This window comes from Fusarium keratoplasticum, chromosome 4, assembly GCF_025433545.1.
Source record: "Fusarium keratoplasticum isolate Fu6.1 chromosome 4, whole genome shotgun sequence".
NCBI lineage: Eukaryota > Fungi > Ascomycota > Sordariomycetes > Hypocreales > Nectriaceae > Fusarium > Fusarium keratoplasticum.
In genome coordinates, this window is record NC_070532.1 from 3842689 (window position 1) to 3864984 (window position 22296).

At 53.4% G+C, this 22296-nt stretch overlaps 8 protein-coding genes across 8 annotated transcripts; 4 read left to right on the forward strand and 4 right to left on the reverse strand.

Annotated features, from left to right (window-relative positions):
• Positions 1-45: 45 nt before the first annotated feature.
• Positions 46-2340, reverse strand: NCS57_00622800 (VPS9 domain-containing protein; the record flags this gene model as incomplete). The annotated part of the gene is made up of 3 exons (XM_053056121.1): positions 46-231; positions 298-1984; positions 2036-2340. The coding sequence occupies 3 exons, from the start codon at positions 2338-2340 to the stop codon at positions 46-48; spliced, it is 2178 nt and encodes a 725-aa protein (XP_052915076.1).
• Positions 2341-4423: 2083 nt separating this feature from the next.
• Positions 4424-6345, forward strand: NCS57_00622900 (uncharacterized protein; the record flags this gene model as incomplete). Its single annotated transcript, XM_053056122.1, has 5 exons — positions 4424-4894; positions 4946-5226; positions 5277-5523; positions 5575-5617; positions 5669-6345. 5 exons carry the CDS (start codon positions 4424-4426, stop codon positions 6343-6345), a joined length of 1719 nt encoding a protein of 572 aa, XP_052915077.1.
• A 141-nt stretch (positions 6346-6486) lies between these two features.
• Positions 6487-7409, reverse strand: NCS57_00623000 (Aldo-ket-red domain-containing protein; the record flags this gene model as incomplete). Its single annotated transcript, XM_053056123.1, has 3 exons — positions 6487-6819; positions 6873-7163; positions 7224-7409. 3 exons carry the CDS (start codon positions 7407-7409, stop codon positions 6487-6489), a joined length of 810 nt encoding a protein of 269 aa, XP_052915078.1.
• A 1750-nt stretch (positions 7410-9159) lies between these two features.
• Positions 9160-10597, forward strand: NCS57_00623100 (uncharacterized protein; the record flags this gene model as incomplete). The annotated part of the gene is made up of 2 exons (XM_053056124.1): positions 9160-9223; positions 9273-10597. 2 exons carry the CDS (start codon positions 9160-9162, stop codon positions 10595-10597), a joined length of 1389 nt encoding a protein of 462 aa, XP_052915079.1.
• A 505-nt stretch (positions 10598-11102) lies between these two features.
• Positions 11103-11952, forward strand: NCS57_00623200 (uncharacterized protein; the record flags this gene model as incomplete). The annotated part of the gene is made up of 2 exons (XM_053056125.1): positions 11103-11223; positions 11324-11952. The coding sequence occupies 2 exons, from the start codon at positions 11103-11105 to the stop codon at positions 11950-11952; spliced, it is 750 nt and encodes a 249-aa protein (XP_052915080.1).
• A 1827-nt stretch (positions 11953-13779) lies between these two features.
• Positions 13780-15289, forward strand: NCS57_00623300 (uncharacterized protein; the record flags this gene model as incomplete). Its single annotated transcript, XM_053056126.1, has 2 exons — positions 13780-13823; positions 13882-15289. 2 exons carry the CDS (start codon positions 13780-13782, stop codon positions 15287-15289), a joined length of 1452 nt encoding a protein of 483 aa, XP_052915081.1.
• A 243-nt stretch (positions 15290-15532) lies between these two features.
• NCS57_00623400 (uncharacterized protein) lies at positions 15533-16956 on the reverse strand (the record flags this gene model as incomplete). Its single annotated transcript, XM_053056127.1, has 3 exons — positions 15533-16533; positions 16584-16769; positions 16827-16956. The coding sequence occupies 3 exons, from the start codon at positions 16954-16956 to the stop codon at positions 15533-15535; spliced, it is 1317 nt and encodes a 438-aa protein (XP_052915082.1).
• Positions 16957-17992: 1036 nt separating this feature from the next.
• Positions 17993-20080, reverse strand: NCS57_00623500 (Ras modification protein ERF4; the record flags this gene model as incomplete). Its single annotated transcript, XM_053056128.1, has 3 exons — positions 17993-18103; positions 18156-19529; positions 19589-20080. The coding sequence occupies 3 exons, from the start codon at positions 20078-20080 to the stop codon at positions 17993-17995; spliced, it is 1977 nt and encodes a 658-aa protein (XP_052915083.1).
• Between the last annotated feature and the right edge of the window lie 2216 nt (positions 20081-22296).

The following is a 22296-nucleotide window of genomic DNA, read 5'->3' on the forward strand; positions in this document are numbered from 1 at the left end:
AAGGTGAGTAGGTAAGGTAGTCTATGATGCATTCTGTCTATCCCATCACTTGGTCTCAAACGCCCCAAGGTCCTTCAATGCGCCGGCTAAGCGGCGATAATCTCGCAACAGGTCGAGCACTTCGCCGAGTCTGAGCTCACCAGGAGTCTGTATCTCCATGAACCGTTTATTAGGTGGTGCAATCTTGGGGATCTCCTTTGGCGGGAGGGCTGCGGCAATGTCAGGGAACGCCTGGATAGCTCATTAGTATGGGATAATGGTGAAACAGCATCTGCCGTAGTAATTAGAGCAACTCACAGTTCCCAAATCTCCACCATCCGCAGATTTGGTCACCTCCTTAGCCGCTGGTGTGGCTGCCGGTGTAGTTGGCGTTGAGGATGCGTTGCGGCCAAACCCACGGATCATGCTAATACTCGGGAGTCGAGCCATGGGGTTGAACGTGTTCCCCAGGTTACGCATCTGCTCTAGGACAGCGGGATTTTGCCCGGGGCTTGGTTGGGGAGCAGTTTTGGTCTCCTCGGAAGAGAACAGGACCTTCTTTGAAGAGCTGACGCTGCGGCCACTGCGTGTACTATCGGTGCTCCTATCACGACGACCTCCAATTAAGTTGAGCATCCGATCTTCTCGCTGCGTCGGACGCTTCAGGGGATCGGCATCATCAGGCCCAAGCAGTGTGTTGATTCCACTGGTATCCTCCTCGTCCGGTGATGGAGTGCTGACCAGCTTGCGAGCATCGTCTAGTGTTTTCGGTACCAGAATGGACTCTCTGGGGCTATCCTGGTGCTCCCGTAACTTGCCAACCAAGAACTTGTAACTGTCACCCAAGCTGTTGGAGATGTTCTTCAGACTTTGGTCAGCAGAGCTAAAGACCGCATCGCTGGCAGCGCCAAACGCTTGCGCGGGAGCATTGACGAGGTCGCTCAGCCGGCGGTTGCGTAGATTAGTAGATGCCTTAAGTGCGGAAGGGGTGGGTTTTGTTGCGGCAGCATTCGTCTTGTTCGTTTCCGGGTCGCTTGGGGATGCAGCTGCTGGTCCTTGGGGATATGCAGGTGGAAACGTCTCTGACCTGGGGCTGGAGCTGCTCTTGGCTGGACCGGAAAGCTGCTCATCCGCCCTGAGAGTTGCCAAATCCACGGTCTCCAGAAAACTAATTGCAGCCTCAAGATTTGTCAAGCAGTATGCAGCCTCGCCCGTCAGCTTTGGCTCCCATCGAAAGTTTTGTACAAAGTGTACATCGCTAATAACGTGGAGGTTCTCGGGTGGTAGAGTGATAAGGGTGTAAATGAGCATGGGCATGATCTCGTCGGCAGAAGCGGAGGGATGGAAGTGAGCGAGGGTATCAACGATACTTCTGTGGGCAGCCTTGAGATGGTTGAGCTTTCCAAGAGGGTATCTCTTTTGGCTCATCATGACCAGGTCTCTCCTGGCAGGCTCCAGCTTCTCCTTAATGTCCTCTTCCGTAGGTCCAGTCGTTTCGCCAGATGCAACCGCCACCTCGTTGAGATTGATACCCAGATCAGCAGGACCAATGCCAACCAGCGCCAGAGCAGCAGTCTTTGAGCGCAGTTTATCGTCCTGGGCCTCATCTTGTGTGCTCCGGTGTTGGTAAATCTTATCATATATGCCTTCGCACAATCGGCGTTCCACGGCCTCCTCCAATAGCACCCTCTTGGCTTCGAGAGCCTTTCTTGCTCGCTTGCGTTGTGCTAGTTCGTCAGCGGTAATCATTTGCTGCTCGGCTTCTGATTTCGCCTTCTCCTTGACGTTGATTGCACTAGCTCTGGATCGTAATCGGCTAGCGGCTGAGGATATGGAGGACGACGAGGGCGTGGGGGAGACATCGCGACTCTGCCTGGATGCGAGGGCATTGATGTGTGTGTTAATGTTTGACGACGCCTGGCTGTAGAACTCTTGAAACTTCTGCGACAGTCGTTCGATACTGGGAGGAGTGGGATGGACCTTGGCATTTAAGGAATCGATGAAGCTATCCATAGCTTAGCAAGAGGGTCACAAGAGCCTATAAATCACACTGTACCTGTCGGTCAAGGTAATGAGCTCAATGGGGAGTATGTCAAGCTCGACCGAGGCGCGGCCAGTCTCGAGGCCATCGTCGGTGTCATCGTGGTCGCCAGACTCGAAGGCATCAGGGGATCCACTCGGAGACGCATTGGCAAAGGTATGCGCCCTCTTGGGGACCTGGAGATGATCGTCGCCATCGGAAGCAGGGGTCTTTGGGACCTGAGAGAATGTTGAAGTGCGGGGGACGGAAGGTCGAGCTGAAGCTCCGTCGGAGGGGCTACGGGAAGCCATGAATCGTTGACCCGAGCTGTATACGATCATGATGAGCTTATGGAAGGTTGCATAGGCGGTCGATGTGGTGCGTGTGGGTGTAAATAGAAAGGAGAGAGGCTGTCCAGGTTGCTCAGAGACGTCGAATACATACCGCAAACGTTAGCAGGCTGAGGGGAAGGATGCACCGCGAATGTGAATGATGCAAGAGACAGCGTGTCTCAAAGTCAAAACAGCCCCGTGAGGAGGTTCTGGGTAAGAGGCACCAAGCGTGAAGTATGGAGAGGGTAACAATAAGACAAAGGGGCAGCTCGCAGTAAACGAATGTCGAGTATAGATGCTATATTGGGAAAGGGGATGAAGATGAAGTTGTCTATATTGGTACGTATGCGATGACGATGGATAAGGAACGTCAGGTCACGATAAGAGCTGACGATAATGGAAACCCCCCTGGCCAAGCAAGCAAGCATCGCGTGCCTGAGATTGGTCGATTGGCTTGCATGAGAAGAGTGGAGAGAGGCCGTGATGGGGGCCAGGTGAAGCCACACGAGAATCAGCAAGCCACAAAGTGCAAGCCACGAAGGGGCGCCGCCACATCTGACCAGCCACATCCACATCATTCACAGCCATGGCAACTTTCGGTGATTGCCTCACCTTTACCGGCTTTATCCTCGGTTGAGCCAAGGTCAAGATTGGTGTACAGCGGTATTACGTGACGATAACCGTGGCTTCGGTATTGATTTGATGTCAATGCCGTTCGATTTTTGCCGCAAGAAATTCGGAAGCCCTGAAACTGACGTGATCCAGGCCAAGTCGTGGTGCTTAAGAACCCCCGGGCCTCGTCGAATCTTTCCACTTTGGACCGCCTCGAGGAGCAAGTCTCCAATCGGCTCTGACCGGGCTCCCACTACATAGTCATACTACCCTCCGTCTAGAGGGGTTTTCTAAGAAGAAAGAGGAGAAGGTGACTCCATTGGACGACCCCAATTCTGCTTGTCCATGCATGGAGAGTCCCTGCATTGGTTCCTCGTGTTGGTGATGTTGGAGTCCAGCCCAGGCTCTTTTCATGATTTCCGACAATGTGACGTGTTCACTTTATCGCAAAGCCAAGCACAATCATGGCTTCTCTTCGAATCAACATTATCCATCTAAACTGCACTGCACAGCCCAGCTCTTGACCCAAGTTGCCTCTCCACTTACACCGGAGCCGACGTGTAGGATTGCCGATGATGACCTTCCCCTTCACCTTCCCCACAGCCCGAGCGCGCTAACTAATCTACCCCGCAAAATCTAGCACCCAAAAGTCGGCTCGGGAGCGGAGCCTATCAGACTGAGAGCTCCAAAACCCTTGACGTGGAGGAGGCATCGTGAGGGCGAATCGCCCTTGTAAAGATTCAAGGGTTGTTGAAGGGGTCCCCAGCACTCCCCCAAGGATCGTGGCAGGCCCGTGTGCCTTCTATTCCTTCCCTTCACCCAGTCTTCCATCCATCCTGTCGGGACACACCGGTACTTGTTTGTGCTTCAGTTCCTTTCTGGCTGCCATTAGTTCTCACTGGTGACATCCTCAACGTCCCTTCTGTCCAGAAAACGGTGGCTGAATTATCACACCACTAAATATAAACAATGGCCTCACTGTTAATAACCTCTGCTGTGCCTCCGCCGTGATGGTAGTGCTTCTCTAAGCTTACAGCACCCTTGTGCGGGGTCCCCACGCGCAAGACCCCCTTGACGCTTCGTAGCAAGGATGGGCGTGATAGTCGATAGTTCTTCCGCCTTGGGCAATTACTTGAGCATGAAACGTCACTGGCTGCGATCGGCTAAGCTACCCAGCCCAACCCACACACCGCGCGCGCGCCTCCAGGTCTAGTTCACCGGGGAAGTTGGAGAACCGAGCTGCGCCGTATTTGCCGGGCTGAACCGAGACACAGCTACTTATGAAAATGCAGGAGCTATCCATCCATTGTTGTTTTACTGTCAACTGCTCTGTACTTGCTCTTTAACTCTTTAACCGTCTTGCTCCCTCTCTGCCTTGCTTCATCTTCTCACCAAGTGTAAAAGCCCACGTCTATTCTTTATTCCTCGAGAGCCCATAGATAAGCAAGGCAGAGCAGTCCAGTCCAGAGACACCTTCACAATGTCTGGCCCTCCCTCGCGCATTCGCTCCATCCTCAACCACCTCCGGCCTCACCCCGCCGCGTCTCCAAGCTTCCACACCCTCTCCCCGACCACCTTTCTCGAGCGCGCCGCCTCGATTGAGCCCGACGCCGAGGCCATCTTCCACATCACCGTCAACGGCGCCGTCCTGCGCCGTTCATACGCTGAGTTTGCCGATCGCGCACGCGGCCTGGCCTACTACCTCCTCAAGCATGGCTACCGTCGAGTCGGCATCCTCGCCCCCAACACGCCTGCCTTTCTCGAGTCCATCTACGGCATCGTCGCTGCTGGCGCTGTGATTGTCCCGGCAAACTACCGCCTGAAGCCTGATGATATTTCTTACATCTTTGACTTTGCCGAGGTGGACTGCATTGTCGTGGATAACGAGTTTGTTGGCCTGCTTGATGCGTACAAGGAGAAGCACCAGAATGTGCCATTCATTGTTGATCTGGTGAGTAATTGTATCCCTGGATCCAATCTGTTCTCTAACTTATCCCTACAGGACACCGATGCGACAGAAGGCCAACTCTGCGGTCCCTTTGATGAGGCTGTTCTCGAGGGTTTGAAGCATGACATTGATCAGGGTAGCCAGGGCTGGGCAGGTCTCCATGCCCAGGCCCGGAGTGAGGACGATATGTTGGCCATTCCCTTCACCTCTGGAACAACTTCGCGTCCCAAGGGTGTTGTCTACACTCACCGAGGTGCCTACCTGGCTACCCTGGCCAACATTATCGAGTCTGGTCTCAACATTGGACGCTGCAAGTATCTCTGGACTCTTCCCATGTAAGTCTACAATGATCTATTCGAGTCACCTGATCTAACTGATGGTGCAGGTTCCATGCCATTGGTTGGACATTCCCTTGGTCAACTGTCGCTGTCCGGGGCACCAATGTCTGTCTGCGAAAGATTGATTACCCGCTCCTCTGGAAGCTCCTGAAGGAGGAGGGCATCACTCATTTCAATGCTGCCCCCACTGTCAACACATTGCTGGTCGCTGCCAAGGAGGCCGAGAGATTGCCTCGGGAAGTCAAGGTCACTGTGGCAGCCAGCCCTCCCAGTGGTCATCTCTTTGAACAGATGGTAAGTCGAAGCCCCTGTTGAATATGACAGTCTATTAACATGACACGATAGACCAACCTCAATCTCATCCCAGTTCACGTTTATGGAATGACAGGTTCGTAACCTACACGCCCACCACTCAAAATCCATACTAACAACCCTCTAGAAACCTATGGTCCCATCACCAAGTGCTACACCCTTCCTGAGTGGGATGATCTCCCTCCTCATGAAAAGTATGCCAAGATGGCCCGCCAAGGTCACGGCTTCATCACCAGTCTCCCCATTCGTATTATCAAGCCGGACCAGCCCCAGGGCGTCCTCATCGACGTGGCCAAGGATGGCAAGGAGATTGGTGAGATCGTCTTCCTCGGAAACATCTGCGCCAAGGAGTACTACAAGGACCCTGAAGCCACGCGCCAGCTCTTTGCAGGAGGCGTGCTTCACTCGGGCGATCTTGCAGTCTGGCACCCAGATGGTAGCGCTCAGATCCTGGACCGAGCAAAGGACATCATCATTTCAGGAGGCGAGAACATTTCGTCGGTTGCCCTTGAGAGCATGCTGGTGGAGCATCCCGACGTGCTCGAGGCGGGTGTTGTCGCCGTGCCCGACTCTCACTGGGGTGAGCGACCAAAGGCATATGTCACCGTCAAGGAGGGCAAGGCCGTGACGGGCGATGAGATCATTTCGTGGGCCAAGCACCAGAGTGATATCAGCCGATTCATGGTTCCTCGTGAGGTGGAGGTTGTTAACGAGCTGCCCAAGACCAGCACGGGCAAGATTAAGAAGAATGTCCTCAGGGAGTGGGCCAAGAATGGCAGGGAGCAATCTGGTGGCAAGTCATAGTCAGCGAACGGAGTAGGGTCGTTCTTGGGTATCTTTTCTATCGAATACTTTTGTATATAGCATTTCAGCTTTTCTTACAGCGGCAAAATGCAAATGAGGCGCTTGGATCTCACAATATAAACCTGCTTCTCTTCAAATTTCTCAGTCCACATTCGTCTTGAATACAGCTCCCTTTGACCCCTCATCTAATGCATCTAGCGCCGCCATATCGTCCTGGTCGAGGTCAAAGTTGAAGACGTCGAGATTCTCGTGGATGCGGTCTGGTTGCACGCTCTTTGGTAATGGAACCCAACCCTTCTGTAGCGCGTATCGGATAAGAATCTGAGCAGGCGTTTTTCCCTTCTTGGTCGCCATGCTCTGGACCGTCGGGTCATCTAGCCGGGTGCCCGTTGCCAGTGGGCTATAGGCCTCGACTATAATGCCATGGGTTTGGCAGTAAGCTACCACATCTCGCTGCTGGCACCAAGGATGAAGCTGATACACTCTAGTGTCAGAGTAACTCTCAATGTTTCGAGCAGATGACTCACCTCGATCTGATTCACGCTGGGGGGCCAAGCTGCCGCATACTCTCTCATCTCCTCCAGATGCCGCACACGAAAGTTACTCACACCGATGCTCTTTGCCCTTCCCTCGTTTCGAAGTCTCTCCATGGCAGCCCACAGCTTCTCACGGTGTGTATGGGATGGTCCAGGTACATGGATCAGCAGCAAGTCAACATAGCCATCCTCGCTAGCGATGCGATCCACGCTGTCTACGACTTCGCGATACACTCCATCCTCATCACTCGCTAGACTCTTCCTAGCGGTGGGGCTCCCGACCTTTGTCGTCAGAAACACATCCTTCCGGTCCACATTAGATTACTCGACGGCGGCGCGAACGTACTGCTCGTTGCGGTAGAGAGCAGCCGAGTCGATGTGTCTATACCCTGCTGAGAGGGCTTCGATGACTGCCGCTGTACAGGCTGGGCCACGGATTTTGTAGACGCCAAAGCCGATGTAGGGGATTGAGGTTGTAGAGTTGACGAGGGCGATACGGTCGATGAGTGTGAGTGCTTGTGAGCCCATGGTGTGAGTCTGGCGTTGCTGCCTGGTTATGGCACAGGTCAATTAGGTATGCAGTTGTAAAAGCTGTAAGACGAAACAAAATCAAGCGTAGTTCGCCTCGCTAGTTCACTCTTTACTAAGCACGAATTTCCCGTATCAGAGTCACACAATGTTAGAAAGGTCGGCAATTGAGATGGAATGACAGACAATGCAGTGGAAGCAAAGACATGCAAGACCAAAGTTGAAGGAATACATATTTCTTCATCTCCATTAACCTTTTTGACATTCCAGGTTCTCTTCAAATCATTTCCTTATGAACGGATACATAGCCTACATGGTAGTTATCTGTAGAACTATATGATATCAATAACAAGTTAACACTGCTGAAACATAGGGTAGGTTATCTCATGAAGACACTAAAGAGTGGACATAAGGGTCTCTGTTCTAAAACCCTCATCAACAAAACGCCATGGGTCTTTCTAACTCTTGATATGGGACAATTTTCGGGTAGTCAGCATGCAAACGAAAAGGGCGAGACTGGCCAGGCCGCAAGCATGCCCTCCATGACTTGCACCTCAAGGTTCTTCAACATCAACCCACAGCATCAACCCTGTTATTTACCAAGTCAACGGTCACAGCGCTAGTATCCTTGGTACTACCAACACCGGCTCAGTATTAGATTGTCGTAATTGCTGGTTGTTTGTTGTTTGTTGTTAGCGAGTTGAGATCAAGCTAAGGAACCCTAGCATGTCAAAAGCCAAGTCACCAAGCATTTAAGGATATGAGGCACAAGCAATCACACTGTAGCGTTCGAAGATGTAGATCACTTCCCACAACTTCCAGGAACAGGCAAAGTTGAGCACTGTCCGGGAATTTGACGCATGACGTGCTGGATAGAACCCTGCCTCTGATCCTTCGACCGCACGGTCGGTCGGTTCCGCAAAGTCGGTGGTCGACGTGCTTAAGCGATGGGTGCCGTAGGGTACCAACACTGCTCATCCAACAAATTAGAAGCATATTCCTTGTTTGCTGAAGGATCAAGGGCTGAGTTGTTGACGTTGCACATGAAGCCGCATATCACTTGATACACGTGAGGATGGGAGTAACATGGACCCTGTTGCCACGAAAGGCTCCAAGTTTCACTTGTTACCAACTCAAGTATTCATTATTCTATCGTCACCATTTCGAGTTTGTCCAGACATGCTCATATTGCTCGATTGCCCAAGCATCAGTTCAAGATTGCCATGACACATAGACCCTGTCCAACAGCAACAGCTGATGTTGTTTCTTGGCAGCCTGTTGGTTGTGACATGATTGAGCCTTTTTCATAGATGCATTTGGGCCTAGCAAGCACGTCATGAGAATCCCTGGCGCTCTCACGACACAATCGTGCTTCATAGCCCAGACATTTGGAACGTGAAATGCGGTGATACTGCAGTGTTTGTAAATTTCTATAGGCTCTAGCCCAGGCAGATTGCTACCATACCCAATAGATACAGATACGAGCATAATAGCCTTGTCCTAGCAATCAATGCCGCCAGGTATCTCTGGGCGCACTTCTCATAGCCAGGATCCAGTGGTGTCATGATGCAACCGAACCTGGCCTGCATCAAGAGTTATCACCGTTATATATCCCATCATGACCAGTCCGTGTAAGACATTCACCACCAGCTCTTCGATGCTCGCTTTGAGAAACACCGTGGTTGAGCTTGATTAAACCGCATTGGATTATTGGTCCGATCCAGCAAATCATACCAAACACACAACAATCATGTCAAAGTCGGACGGGGAGCCTCCCACAGGGACAATCAATATTGAGACGGAGAGAGTTCAAGGTAAGTAGACTAACATCAATGTGGTGATTACACAATTAACAGTAAATAGTGAAATGGTATCGTTCAACGCTTTACAATGCCACGATTCTCGGCCTCTGTAGCTTTGCGGCACCTGGTCTATGGGGAGCGATGAACTCTCTTGGAGCCGGAGGAGCCCAGAAGCCATACCTCGTGAACACAGGCAACTCACTCACGTTTTGTCTCATGATCGTCTCGTGCTGGTTCACCAGTAGCATCGTCAAATACATCGGCATCAAAGGTGCCTTGGTTGTCGGCACAGTTGGTTTCGCCCCGTATAGCGCCGGTTTGTACCTCAACGTTCGTTACGGAGTTGAATGGCTCGTCATCTTTGGGGCTGCCTGCTGTGGCATATCAGCCGGCATCTTCTGGGCAGCTGAAGCAGCTATCGGTGTCAGCTACCCAGAGCCCAGAAACCGGGGGCGACTTGTTGCGTATTGGCTTTCATACACGCGGCTTGGTCAGATTCTCGGCGGAGCTATTAACCTTGGTCTCAATGCAGACAGGAGAGAGGCGGGCAAGGTTTCTTACAACGTCTATCTCATCTTCATCGTGCTTCAAGCCCTGGGGCCATTTGCGGCGCTGTTGTTGAACCGCCCTTCGCAGGTCCAGCGGCATGATGGCAAACCTGTTGATCTCTCCATTTTCGATAATCCTTGGGTCGAGTTTAAAGCAACGACACGGACGTTTCTAAAGAAGAAGGAATTACTGTTGCTAATCCTCTGGATCGGACAGGCATTCTACTCGGAAGCAGTCTTCTTTAGCTACATCGCCCTCTACTTTAGTGTACGAGCCAGGGCACTTGGTTCCTTTCTCTCAGGCATAGTGGCTGTTGTCGCAGGTTGGATCCTAGGCATCTGGCTCGATCAGCACCATCTCCCCCTCAAGACACGAGCACGCTGGGCGTTTGGCACCATCATGACCCTCCAGGGAGCCTGGTGGCTCTGGCTGACGGTCAACGCAACAGAGTTCCACAACAGACAAACACCGCCGACATACGACTGGGACGACGCGGGTTTCGGACGTGCCTTTGGGGTCTTCATCTTCCTCCTGGCAGGTCTCCAGCTCAACTTTAACTTTCAGTACTTCCTCATCGGGCAGATCTCGACGGGCCCGCAGGACACGATCCGGCTGGCGTCCATCTTCCGGGCGGTCGAGTCGGCGTGGCAGGCCGTGAGCTACGGGCTGGGGTCGGTCCCCATCATGGCGGCCGTCGGCAGCGCGTACATCAACTTTGGGCTGTGGGGGTTGTCGCTGTTTCCGGCGTGGCTTGTGATAAGGAGGATCGGGGAGGTGGACAAGGGGGAGAGTGAGACTGAGCAGGAGCAGGAGGTTGTGACTGTGTCCAAGGTTTAGGCAGCACTCTTCAAAGTGTAGCACATTATCTCTAATGCCACGAGACCAGCACACAAAGAAGATGCAACTGGAACACACAAAGAATCCAGGCGATGAACAAAGTGGAACGCATTGGAATCACACACGCGGGACCGTCACTCATGATAGTGGGGCCGCCTTTATTCTAGAAGACCCCACAGGGCGCTAGAGCACCATGGAAATGTCGTCACTGCCTGCTGAAAGCTCCCGCTCCAGGCAGAGCCAGGCCTGGCAGGCTTCAGTAGGTGGGTTCCCGCAGGTGACACGGACTGGAACTGATCTGACGGGTGGAAGGTGGTGGCACGCATGGAATGGCCCATCACCAAAACCTACCCGTCACCTACTTCAACCTCTCGTCACATTCTCTCCCCAAATTCTATTCTACCACCACCAAGCTCAGCTATCGTAAATCGTAAATCCTGCAGTCTCAGACCCAATTCCCGAACACTACCCCTTCGACTAGCTCGACGACAGCTCTAAAACAATCATGAGCACTCTCCGGCCTCTGCGGGGCGGCTGTCAATGCGGCCGAAATCGTTACATCATCGCCGTTCCTCAGGACGGCATCAGCGAGGCCCAGGTCCTGTTCAATACTGAGCCCGTCCATCGTAAGTCGATCCTCCCTCCCACGGAACGAGATTGCGCACGGCGTGCAGAACACGGCCAATTGATCCCAGATCGAGAGATCATCAACTAACAGCCCTCCAGAGATCCCTCTTGCAACCCCACTAGCCGCCTACATCCGAGTGCCTCTATCTTGGTACCATAGCACCACCTATGCCTTTTTCCCAGACGAGACGCACACCTTGATCCGAAGGGTATACACCCATCCCAGCCAGGAACATTCGAAACGTCACTTCTGCGGCTACTGCGGTACTCCCTTGTCGTACTGGTCCGAAGACCCGCGAAGCGAAGCCGACTACATCAACCTCACGCTTGGCAGCTTGCTGAGAGAGGATCTTCGAGACCTTGAGGACATGGGGTTGATTCCCGAGGAGGGTGAACAGCAGAGAACCGCATCGGAGCAGCCGGCCGAGGTTGTGGGCAGGAGTACGGCTCTGCGTCAGTCGTATGGAGTCCCGTGGTTCGACGGCATGGTCGAGGGAACCCGACTGGGCAGCATGCGGCGTAGCCAAGGCGTCAGACAGTCTCAGAACGGCCGTGTCAGGGTTGAGTGGGAGATTGTAGAATTCTCAGGGAGCAGCGATGGGGAAGAAGCGGGAGGGTCGGCGGGCCAGGCCGGAAAGACGGGCGAGGGAGAGGATGTCGAGATGGAGCTGTCACACACCGGAAAGCGGAAGATGAAGGATAGAGACGACTCAGAAGCCACTTCTTAGGGAAGGTGAGATATGATATTCGGTTGGTTCAGGTGCAGAGAGTGGATGTAATGGCTGGAGTCTGGAGGCTGATAACTGATGAAGCAATGCTTGCTCAGAGGAGATGCATATTAGTGATACTTTCAAGCAATCGACAGCGTGTTTAGAGTTCGACAAACACTCTTTCGTCTGCAAACTTGAGGAATGGGCTATGGACAACCAAGGCAGTTATCGAGAGAAAAGTATTAGCCGGATATCTCGAGTTGTGCCATGGCTCAGTATCATGATATGCTGCTTGACAGTGGGTCATATCACAACTACCCGGTACCTGCTCCGGAGATGACCTGTGTTGAGAAAAAACCGCATACTGTCAACATTAGATACGCATCATTCCTGTACTTACCCGCAGGTTTGTCTTGATAACGCCTTGGTTTGCTCCGGACAACTTTTTGAGTAGGTCGAAACTGCAGGTGGCACTCCTCGGCCGTGGGTGTAGTACCTTGACTGGGATGCGAGTTGTTGAGACTCACCACAGACCAATACCGTCATGAGCACACTCAATTATCCGTGTAAGCCTGTTTAACCTCATTGTGCGTCGTGTTCGGTATCAAGATCTTTCATGTGAAAAGCGATTGTGAAATTCAGGGCGGGTCTGGTGTTTCGGGCCTGGGAGCCATCGTCGGCCGGGACGCTCGGGGCAATGCAGGCCGGGCCGTTTAGCAAGTGGGGACAAGCACCGAGAGGCAAGAAGCAGAAACAGAAGCAGAATTGTTTCCAAGAGCTGGCGGCCCTGGATCTCCATGACAACAAACAAGCCACGTGCCTAATGCGAAACGCCGTATCTGACGGAGTTTTTCCCAGTCATGCGTTTAGTTTCTCCGGCGAGTGAGGCAAAGCAAGCCAACGCTCGGCCCTATGTGTACTGCACTCTACTGTAGGTGGGCGAGGGCGTGTATGGATATGCCGAAGTTCTGGCGCTGGCGGGCTGTCGTGGCGCCGGAGAGGCGGGCCGAAGGCTCGAGGAGACCCAGACGAGGAAGAATCGTCTGACGGGTCTGGGTCTAGGAGGTCCTTGTACGCGGGAAAAGAGGGGAAGCGGCAGGATGCAGAGGATTGGGACTGGAGTGTCTGCCAAGAATTGGGAATTTGCTGTCTTGTAAAAAGAATCAATTGATGAAAAGCGCAGACAGAATATTTAAAAGACGAGGGTTCATGTAAACACAAGCTGGAGTTGGAAAGCCTCATCCAAGTTTGCGGGGAGCGGCAGGGTTTTGACAACGCAGGAGCTCCCTCGGGTCCCACCATCTCAACTCGGGAAGGTACCTGCCTCGGTGCCTTCCAGACCAGGAGTGCATGTCCATCCATGTATGGATATGGGGGCACCAACCACAAACCGCCAACATCCATGACCTTCCCCCCTCTCAAAGCATCTTAATCCCGTCAACTAAACACTGCCCACCCCCACCCCAGCTCTCGTGGCAGATGATCCCGCCAACGGCTAATACGGTCCGACAGGACGTCCATTTGACTTGGGCATATGCTCCTGTGCTGAATTGCCAAGCTGCAGACGAGACCATGGACCTAGAACCGACAGCCCATGCTCTCTGCTCTGCGGGCAGCTATTTAACATGACCAGCTCGCCTGCTTCAGCAAACTTGACCTCTTCTTCTTCCTCCTCCCTCTCAGTCACCTTTCCCTCTCTTCAGTCCATCCTCCTCGTCAACCTCAGTTGTGACTGTTTGTTGTTGGACTCAGCCGACCTCTGAACTGGCTACGTGGAGTTGACGGCTATATACGACATCGCCCAAACCACTATCCTCCACCATATAGCTTAAGATATTGCCCACCATGTCTCTCCCCGCCGACTTCAAGTGGGGCTTTGCCACCGCTTCGTGAGTTGTTCCGTCCTTCTCGTCTTCTCTAAAGGACCTCAATTGACAATCTTGACAGTTACCAGATTGAGGGCTCTATCGATAAGGATGGCCGCGGTGTTGCCAACTGGGACGTGTTCTGCGCAAAGCCCGGCAAGATTGCTGATGGCAGCTCTGGTGTCACCGCCTGCGACTCTTACAACCGCACCGCTGAGGATATCGCTCTTCTCAAGTCGGTTGGTGCCAAGGCCTACCGTTTCTCCATCTGCTGGTCTCGAATCATCCCTCTTGGTGGCCGAAACGACCCCATTAACCAGGCAGGTATCGATCACTACCGCAAGTTTGTCGACGACCTCCTCGACGCTGGTATTACCCCTTTCATCACCCTCTTCCACTGGGATGTTCCCCACGAGCTTGATGTCCGTTACGGTGGTCTCCTGAACCGCACCGAATTCCCTCTCGACTACGAACGCTATGCCCGTGTCATGTTTGAGAACATTCCTCGCTGCAAGAACTGGATTACCCACAACGAGCCCTGGTGCTCGTCTATCCTCGGCTACAGCACGGGTTCCAATGCCCCTGGCCGTTGCTCTGATCGAACCAAGTCTGATGTTGGCGACTCGTCCCGCGAGCCCTGGATCGTCGGCCACAACCTCCTTGTTGCCCACGGCCGCGCCGTCAAGGTTTACCGCGAGGAATTCAAGCCCAAGAACGGCGGCGAGATTGGCATCACCCTCAACGGCGATGCCACTTTCCCTTGGGATCCTAAGGACCCCAGGGATGTCGAGGCTGCTAACCGCAAGATCGAGTTTGCCATCTCCTGGTTCGCCGACCCCATCTATCTGGGTGACTATCCGGCCTCGATGCGCGCCCAGCTCGGCGATCGCCTCCCCACATTTACCCCTGAGGAGATTGCGCTTGTCAAGGGCTCCAATGACTTTTATGGCATGAACCACTATACTGCCAACTATGTCAAGCACCGCGATGGAGAGGCCCCCGCCGAAGACTTCCTCGGCAACCTAGAGCTTCACTTCTGGAACTACCGCGGCGATTGCATCGGTCCCGAGACCCAGTCGACTTGGCTGCGGCCTTGTGCCCCCGGCTTCCGCGACCTGCTTGTCTGGCTCTCTAAGCGTTACGGATTCCCCAGGATGTATGTGACTGAGAACGGTACTAGCATCAAGGGCGAAAACGACATGCCCAGGGAGAAGATTCTCGAGGACGACTTCCGAGCCCAGTACTACGACGACTACGTCAAGGCTATGGCCGATGCCTCGAGACTCGACGGTGTTGACGTTCACGGCTACTTTGCCTGGTCTCTGCTGGACAACTTTGAGTGGGCCGAGGGATACGAGACTCGATTCGGCGTCACCTATGTCGACTATGAGCACGACCAGAAGCGTTACCCCAAGAAGAGCGCCCAGCACCTGGCTCCACTGTTTGAGAGCCTCATCAGAAAGGAGGACCCAAAAGTAGAGAGCAAGTAAGAGAAAGCCAGGGGCTAAAGTGAAGTTGACTGGGGAATAATGCCACCAATCTCGGCCGGAATATGATTGACGGATGGATGAAATTATTGGATAGTAGTTTAGTTATGCCACTTGAAAGGGGATATATGGAAGTGACGGATAACTGGGTTTCACTGCCTTGAATTGATATACTCAAAATGTTTGTCCTGTTCAAGTACTGCTATGTTGCGATATGTGTCTTGGACTAGGTGTCGAGTAACCTGCCTAGTAAGCACGCTGCTCCTTTGATACGTTCTGGTCTACCGTGCCCTTCGAAGTTTCATGCTGCTGAGTTTGCCCCTCAGTTATTTGCTGTGGTTCAGGAGTATCGCCTCCTATTTCCTCGTCCTCTTCGGTCTTGTCAATTCCACGCCGCATATACCAACGAAATAGGTAAACCACCATCTGAGCCATGAAGACCTGCTCAATCGTATAGAGCAGCACAGGGATTTGGATATAGGCGCGCGTGAGATCATCAGCCCTCGCCCACATGGCGCTCACCAAAGGGATACCCAGACTCGTCGTCTTGGCCGCCCCGCAGAAGCATACGGCAATGGTCTGCTCTTTCGACATGCGTGCTGGGAGCAGGGCTCTGGGTAGACGCCTGCCGAGCCAGGAGGAGGACGCCCATCCTACGAAGCGTTCCGGGGGACGAGCTGTGTAGAAGCATATAACTGTGAAGATGGCGTATAGGGCGACATTGATCAAGACATTGAAGACGACGTTGCTCGATGAGAGGTCCTTTAAGGCACCTGTGCCGAAAGCGCCAGAGAAGGTGGTCCACACGAGCAGAACGAGACACAATGTCGACACCTTGGCCAACTTGAGGGTCTCTAGGACCTTTACCGTCTTCTCCTCCCAAGTCCACCGGATAGCCTGACCCACGGCGAGGGGCAACACGACGCTGAGGCCAAGTTGCTTGGCGACATCGGCGTACATGTGTCCAAGAGTAGCAGGGCTAGCAGGACGCCAGTCGTCAAACGACTCGGGGTGGCCCGTGGGGAAGAAGCCGTAGATGAGCAGCGGCGAGAGAAAGGACCCGGCGACGTTGCCGAGTACCACTGAGATGATGGCCGCTGCGTCGTCTCCGCCTGCAGATCGCGTCATCACCACGTTGGATGCGATTGTCGTCGGGAGGCAGGCTGTTGCGAGGAGGCCGATTAGGATTGGTGGTGAGGGCGTTTGGGATTTGAGAGCTCCTGCAGCAATGGAGATGTGAACGATGGCTGTTTGATTAGCTCATTGGCTTTATACATGATGTGAAACTGAATCTTACCAAGTACAATAGCTGGGATGATGGCAAAGCTGATCCCCTGGACGAGAATATGCAACCTCCAGTTCGTCACGTTCTTTCGCAACTTCCCCGGCGAGAGCTGCAGACCGCTGACGAGAAAGATGAAGGCGACGGCGCCGTAGAGGATGCTGTACTCTGAGCGGATGGCACCCCCATGTTGAGCGACAGCTACCAGAAGAAATTGTTAGCAGATGAACTCGATAGGGGAGATGGAAGAAAACATACACGGGGCATAGTATCCCACGACACAAGCAATCGCGAACCCAATGATGAGGTATTGCGCCAGGATCAAGTTGGCCACCCTCTTGATCCAGTACAGCACACCTCGACTGTCCGCAACCTGGGAGACGGACATTGCTCCTTAGTATTCAATGTATCCATCTTGGATAGTATCAGAAGAAGAAAAAAGAGAGAGAAGCTCCCTGTCCGGGGTCGGAGGTTGGTCAAGTATTCGAACGAATTGTGTCATTCGCCTCTGGCCCGGCTTGGCGGTGGGAGAGGACGGGGCCGCCCGCGTTATTACCGCCATCACGACATTGATAGGGCGGAGTTTCAAATGTCCATGACCCTTGACCTGGCACCCCCGGGTCGAGGAAAAAGAGTTGTAAACCCTTTAGCTTTCCTTCTCTAAAGATGGTGAAGAGAGTATAATAAGAACAGGCAGAGAAGCTTTAAACCTTTACCTTTATCATCATACATCTTTAGCTGATTATTGTGCTTGAGAGGACCTAGGTGATTATCCCTCATGATATTTTCCGCGTGCCTGGGTTGCACACGCCCTTGGCATAGTCCATCAGTCAATTTACGGAACGTCAAGCGATTGGCAGAGGTAGAGACGATAGCAGTGATGGTGGACATGTCAAGTCCAAGAAACAATTCATCGTGAATTACATATTGATACAATTAGATAGGTACTAACGCGCAGGCAGATTAACGAATACTTCTCCCCAGCTTCGCCCGGCTCCATCTCCGAAACGCATCGTAAAACCAGGGAGTCCAGCCATCTAAAGTCAAAAGACGAGTCATCCACCAAACCTCGTGTCAAAAAGGAAACGCGGCATCCAACGCCGCCGACAACTTTTCTATCCAGGTATCTGCCTCGAGCAAATCCAAAAAGAAAAAGAAAAAAAACTGATCCAGGGGAAAACGCCGTGCCATGGGTGATGATGGTATCTTGAAGATGGGTAAAAAAGGGAAATAGGGTGCCGCAAGTCTAAGGGTATAGACAGACAGGCTCTGTGTAGGTATCTCATCAAGAGTGGCCCTGTTCATGAAAGGAGCCTTCTCATTCGTCGTCAAGAGATTAAAGAAGGTATGTTGAAAGGAAATTGACAAGCTAAAAGTCAATTGATCCAAGGAACGAAGGAATTGCAAAGTGCGAGACGGGCCGGTCAAGCCATGATGGCCGGGATTGGGTCTAGAGGTAAGGCTGTTCTCGAGTCGCCGGGGTTGGTGGTGCTGGGAGCCGGAGCAATCTCTGGATCTGGGATCTGGATATCAAGCTATAATAAATGTCAGTATTTGCAATTCCCATGTGTAACCATCACAACTTACAGTCATGTAGCCTGTTTGCCGAAGGGGCATAAGCTTGGGCGCCATGGCTCCATCTTCAGACCCCATGGCCTTTTCCATGTCAAGGTTCCATTGCTCAATCCATTTCTCGAGGCCATTCAGCCGAGACTTGATCCCAGTTAGACCTAGGTCGTCCCAGATCCAGCCTGTCACGAGTCCTAGTAGGCTATCCAAGATATTTCTCATTCCGTAGGGGTTGAACGCCGGTATCAGTTCACCGTTGAGCTTCTCAATGATCCGACGAAATTCTTGCTCCGAAAGGCCAGCAGGATCCAGGATCTCAGGGTACAAGTTGGAAAAGGTAGGCGCCAAATCGCCCTGGATCAGCCAGTCGCGTCGTATCCGAATGATGCGCGTGTTGACATACTCGGGTGAGTCGATAGGGACGTGAGGGTTCAGGTGAGGGTAGCAGGGATGTTGAGGTCCCCATTCACCAGCCGCATCTGGCTCAACTTCTTCACCCATAATGGAAGAATCCGTTGATGAGAGGGCCGATCCGATGCCATCCCCGGCCGAGACATTGGAAATTCGGGGGTCCATTATGTCGGGACCCCGTTCCAGGTCCTTGCCGAAGGACGGCATTGGATCATCGTTCTCCGGCATCATTACAGCCTTTCCCTTTCCCTTGTCGAGTTTGACGGGTGCGTCTTCCACGATGTCCCCTTCTGCAGGTACTTTGCTGGGTCGAGGTTCGGATTCTCCGGCTGAAGCGACACCACGACGAGATCGCGTCTCGTCGTAGGAAGCGCGAACTGACGATGGAAGGCTCACTCGTTTATCACTACTTCCAGTCCGATCAACCTGGAGGCTGGCACGGGCCGATAGAGAGTGGCGGGTCTGACGCTGCTCGGGGAGTGTGAGGAGGGGATAATCGCTAGGACCGGCTCCTACGGGATCGGGCAGAACGTTGTCGAGAGTAGGATGCTGGAGGGGTACGGATGGAGGCGGTGGTGTTGAAGGGCGGCGTTTGCGAAGAGTGTGAGGTCGAGGGGTCGAGTTTGTGGGATTCCACAGGCGAACGGCAGACAGTCGGCGGGCACGGCGCGTAGAGGGAGCAGTACCCTGTCGTGGGTGGAAAGGCGAATGACGGAGGGCAGGCTCTTGATGACGGTCGGTGGGTGGTCGTCTGGGAGCGTGCTGTGAATGCAGGGCGGCGGCGGCGGCGTCGGCGGCTAGATTGGCAGAGGCTGAGCCAGTTCCGGGATACGCGGGCTTGGGAGGGTCGAGGCTCGAGAAATGAGGGTTGTTGCCCGGGGCATCTACTACGGTGGCCGGGACGGGCTTGGAGGGAGGCGCTCGGGAGAGTGGAGGATCCGTGGGAAGCAGGATGTCGGCACGGCCGCCGAGACGACCGCGCTGGGAAGGTATGGCGGCGTCCTTCTCACGTGAACGTGAGCGAGGGCGAGGCAGCGGACTTGATGGCGGTGATCGCAGATGGAGATGATCCCGTCGTCGTAATGGTGTTGGTTGTGTCCAAAAGACTCGACGCTAGCTGCCAGCGCACGGAGCTGGCGTTGGTGGTGCCGTGGAGACGCAGGCGCAGATGCAGAGAGTGACGCGGATGGAGGAATGCGATGAGTGTGATTTGTCGTCGCTAAGATTGACTCGGCTGCGCCAAGAAGGCCTGGCGATGAATCGGGGATGGTGGTGATGGCGGCGGCAGCAGCAGCAGCAGGATCGTCAGCCTCGTAGTCTTCGTGATGGTCTTCGTCTGGGCCGTGGCTCGACTCTTGGAGGCAGCTGCAGGCAAAGGTTTTGCTGGAGTCGTCGATGATCAAAGGAGAGGAAGAAACAAGGAGAAGGCCTCGGCGGGCCAGCCAATCAGAGCTGGGGAAGGAGGCTGGGGGAGAAGTCGACGACCGGGGCAATGATGTGCTGCTGCTGAAGGACGCCCTAGAAGCCAGCATCCTCAGCGAGAGACACTCTAATGCGGTGAGTGTGCCTCTGTAGGTGGGTTCGGCTACTGCGAGCCCGCCTTTCATAAAAAAAATTTGGTTGTCGATCTGGGGAAATTGAGTGTAGAAAAAAAAAGAAGGCTCCAAGGGGCGGGATGCCCAGCCTTGAAGAACAAGATGGTTGGGGGTGCAATTGGAACGTCAGGATTGTCTCCTTGCAGCATGGGCAAGTCACTGATATCCAGCGTTTTCCATCTAAGAAATGACTGACTGGGGATGAGCTCGTCCCTGGTCTTTTGGGGATATTGTTTCTTTCTTTTTCTTTCTGGTGGTTGACCCTCGGATATTGCATCAAATGTCAACGGCCGGTAATCTGCGCTCGCCCAGGTATTAACTTTGGCGATGATAATAGTCAGCGGTACACGGCAATAGCGATCATACCCTGCCGGTAATAGCTGACTCGAGATTGGTGATGCTGAATTGAGGCCCTCGCGAACCTTCTCTTCTCTTCTCTCCAGGAACCAACTGAAGACACGGGGCGAGACCAACACCTTTTAATAAATTGGGCACTAGGCCAAGTCTCATCCCAAAACCCTCGTCATGCGCACAACCCCTCCCTCTCCTTTTTTTGCTCCCGTCTCTTTTCCCTCGCAAGTAAATTAACCCAAGCTGCCTACGTATGTATGCGCTGGCTGCGCGCGGTCTGTTCGTTTGCTACCCGACACCATATCTCCATCCATCCACCCAATCTTCAAACCAGGGGCCCCGTCCTCTTGGGTTTGACAGGCGACCGGCTTCCCGACAGGGGGTCGACGGTCCCATAGATCCTGCGTATCAAGGGATGCTCGGGTGTCTCCAATGACGCCATGGCGGGCTTCATTTCGAGCCGCGTCCCTTTCAGCTTGCTAAGATGGGAGGACCAAGATGATGAGAGTCTATTCTTGATGATTTCAAAGCAACTGCTGGTCAGCAACTCCTTGTTGTCGTGAAGGCCTCAAAATCTGTCCTGATATCCCCTGGTTCCTGCGTCGCCCTGCATAAAATGTAATATAAGATGCATAGCAGATTATCGATACGTGGTGGGATATGCCCGATGGATGGATGCTTTGACATCCGTAGAAAATTCCTCCTGACTCTGCCCCTGTCTGAGTTGGGATGAACTTCTAACCTCTACTCTCTGCGCCGCAAAGAGTCTGTAGCCTCAAGGAGACCTTTCTTCTTGTTTTTCTCGCACCTGACACGGCGACGACATGGGATCCTACCCGTCAACCCCTAAAGACCGTTCGATCATGATGCTCTTGGGGTGGTAGTTGCTACGCTCAGACTCTTGAAGAACGGGGTAGACTGATTCACGACAACCACATCGAGCAACACTCAGACAGCCCCTGACCCAGCACCGGCCGGATGCTGACGTCACACGATGGAGGCTATCTCTCGGTTGTTTAAGACGTTTGAGGGGGAATATGTCAGGCTCGGAATGCAGAGCATCCGTCGTGATTGTTACATGATGGGATGGCCAAGGACATCTCGAGTGTTCCTGAAATGGAAATCCGGGGGCTTTTTATCGAGCCTGATCAGTATAGGTTGCATCTGCGTGTTGTGTTGCATGGCAGTTTTCTCATGTGCCATTTCTTGGCCCTCATTCGGCTGTAAGCAGCCATATTCTTCTGCAACGCACCAAGCCCCATCACCTTTCTGGCGAAGCCACATCGCTTTGCCGCGACTCAAGCCGTCTTTTGTACATGCCAATTGCGACCCCTCATCCCTTCCCTTGCATGATGATCGGCGAGCCTCGGGACCCGAATCGAGACATGGAGAAGCTGTCAAATCAGATTTGCCAGCAAGGCCAAGTGCCGTGGGGAAGAGAGAGAGAAAAAAGAGCCGACTACCTATTTTGGCGTCGTGCCGCTTTTCCTCTTTTCTCAGCTGGACGCGGCCCAGCCCAACTCCTCCGCATGGCGTCGTGAGTCTAGCGTTAGGTACTGTAGCGTCTTGGAGCTTGGGAGAGCTCTCTGCTTTCTCACTCAGCTCTGCCGGCAGGTGACGTCGTCAATCATCTTGACTCTATTCAGCAAGGACAGACAGAAAGAAACGATCCTCTCGCCACCGCATTCCATCCTCTGCATCTCTGTCGCACAAACCTAAGCTCACTCTCCCTCACTTCTTCCATGTCGCGTGACCTCTCCGCCTTTCTCTTCCAACCCCAACTCTAGCCTCCCCCCTCCATC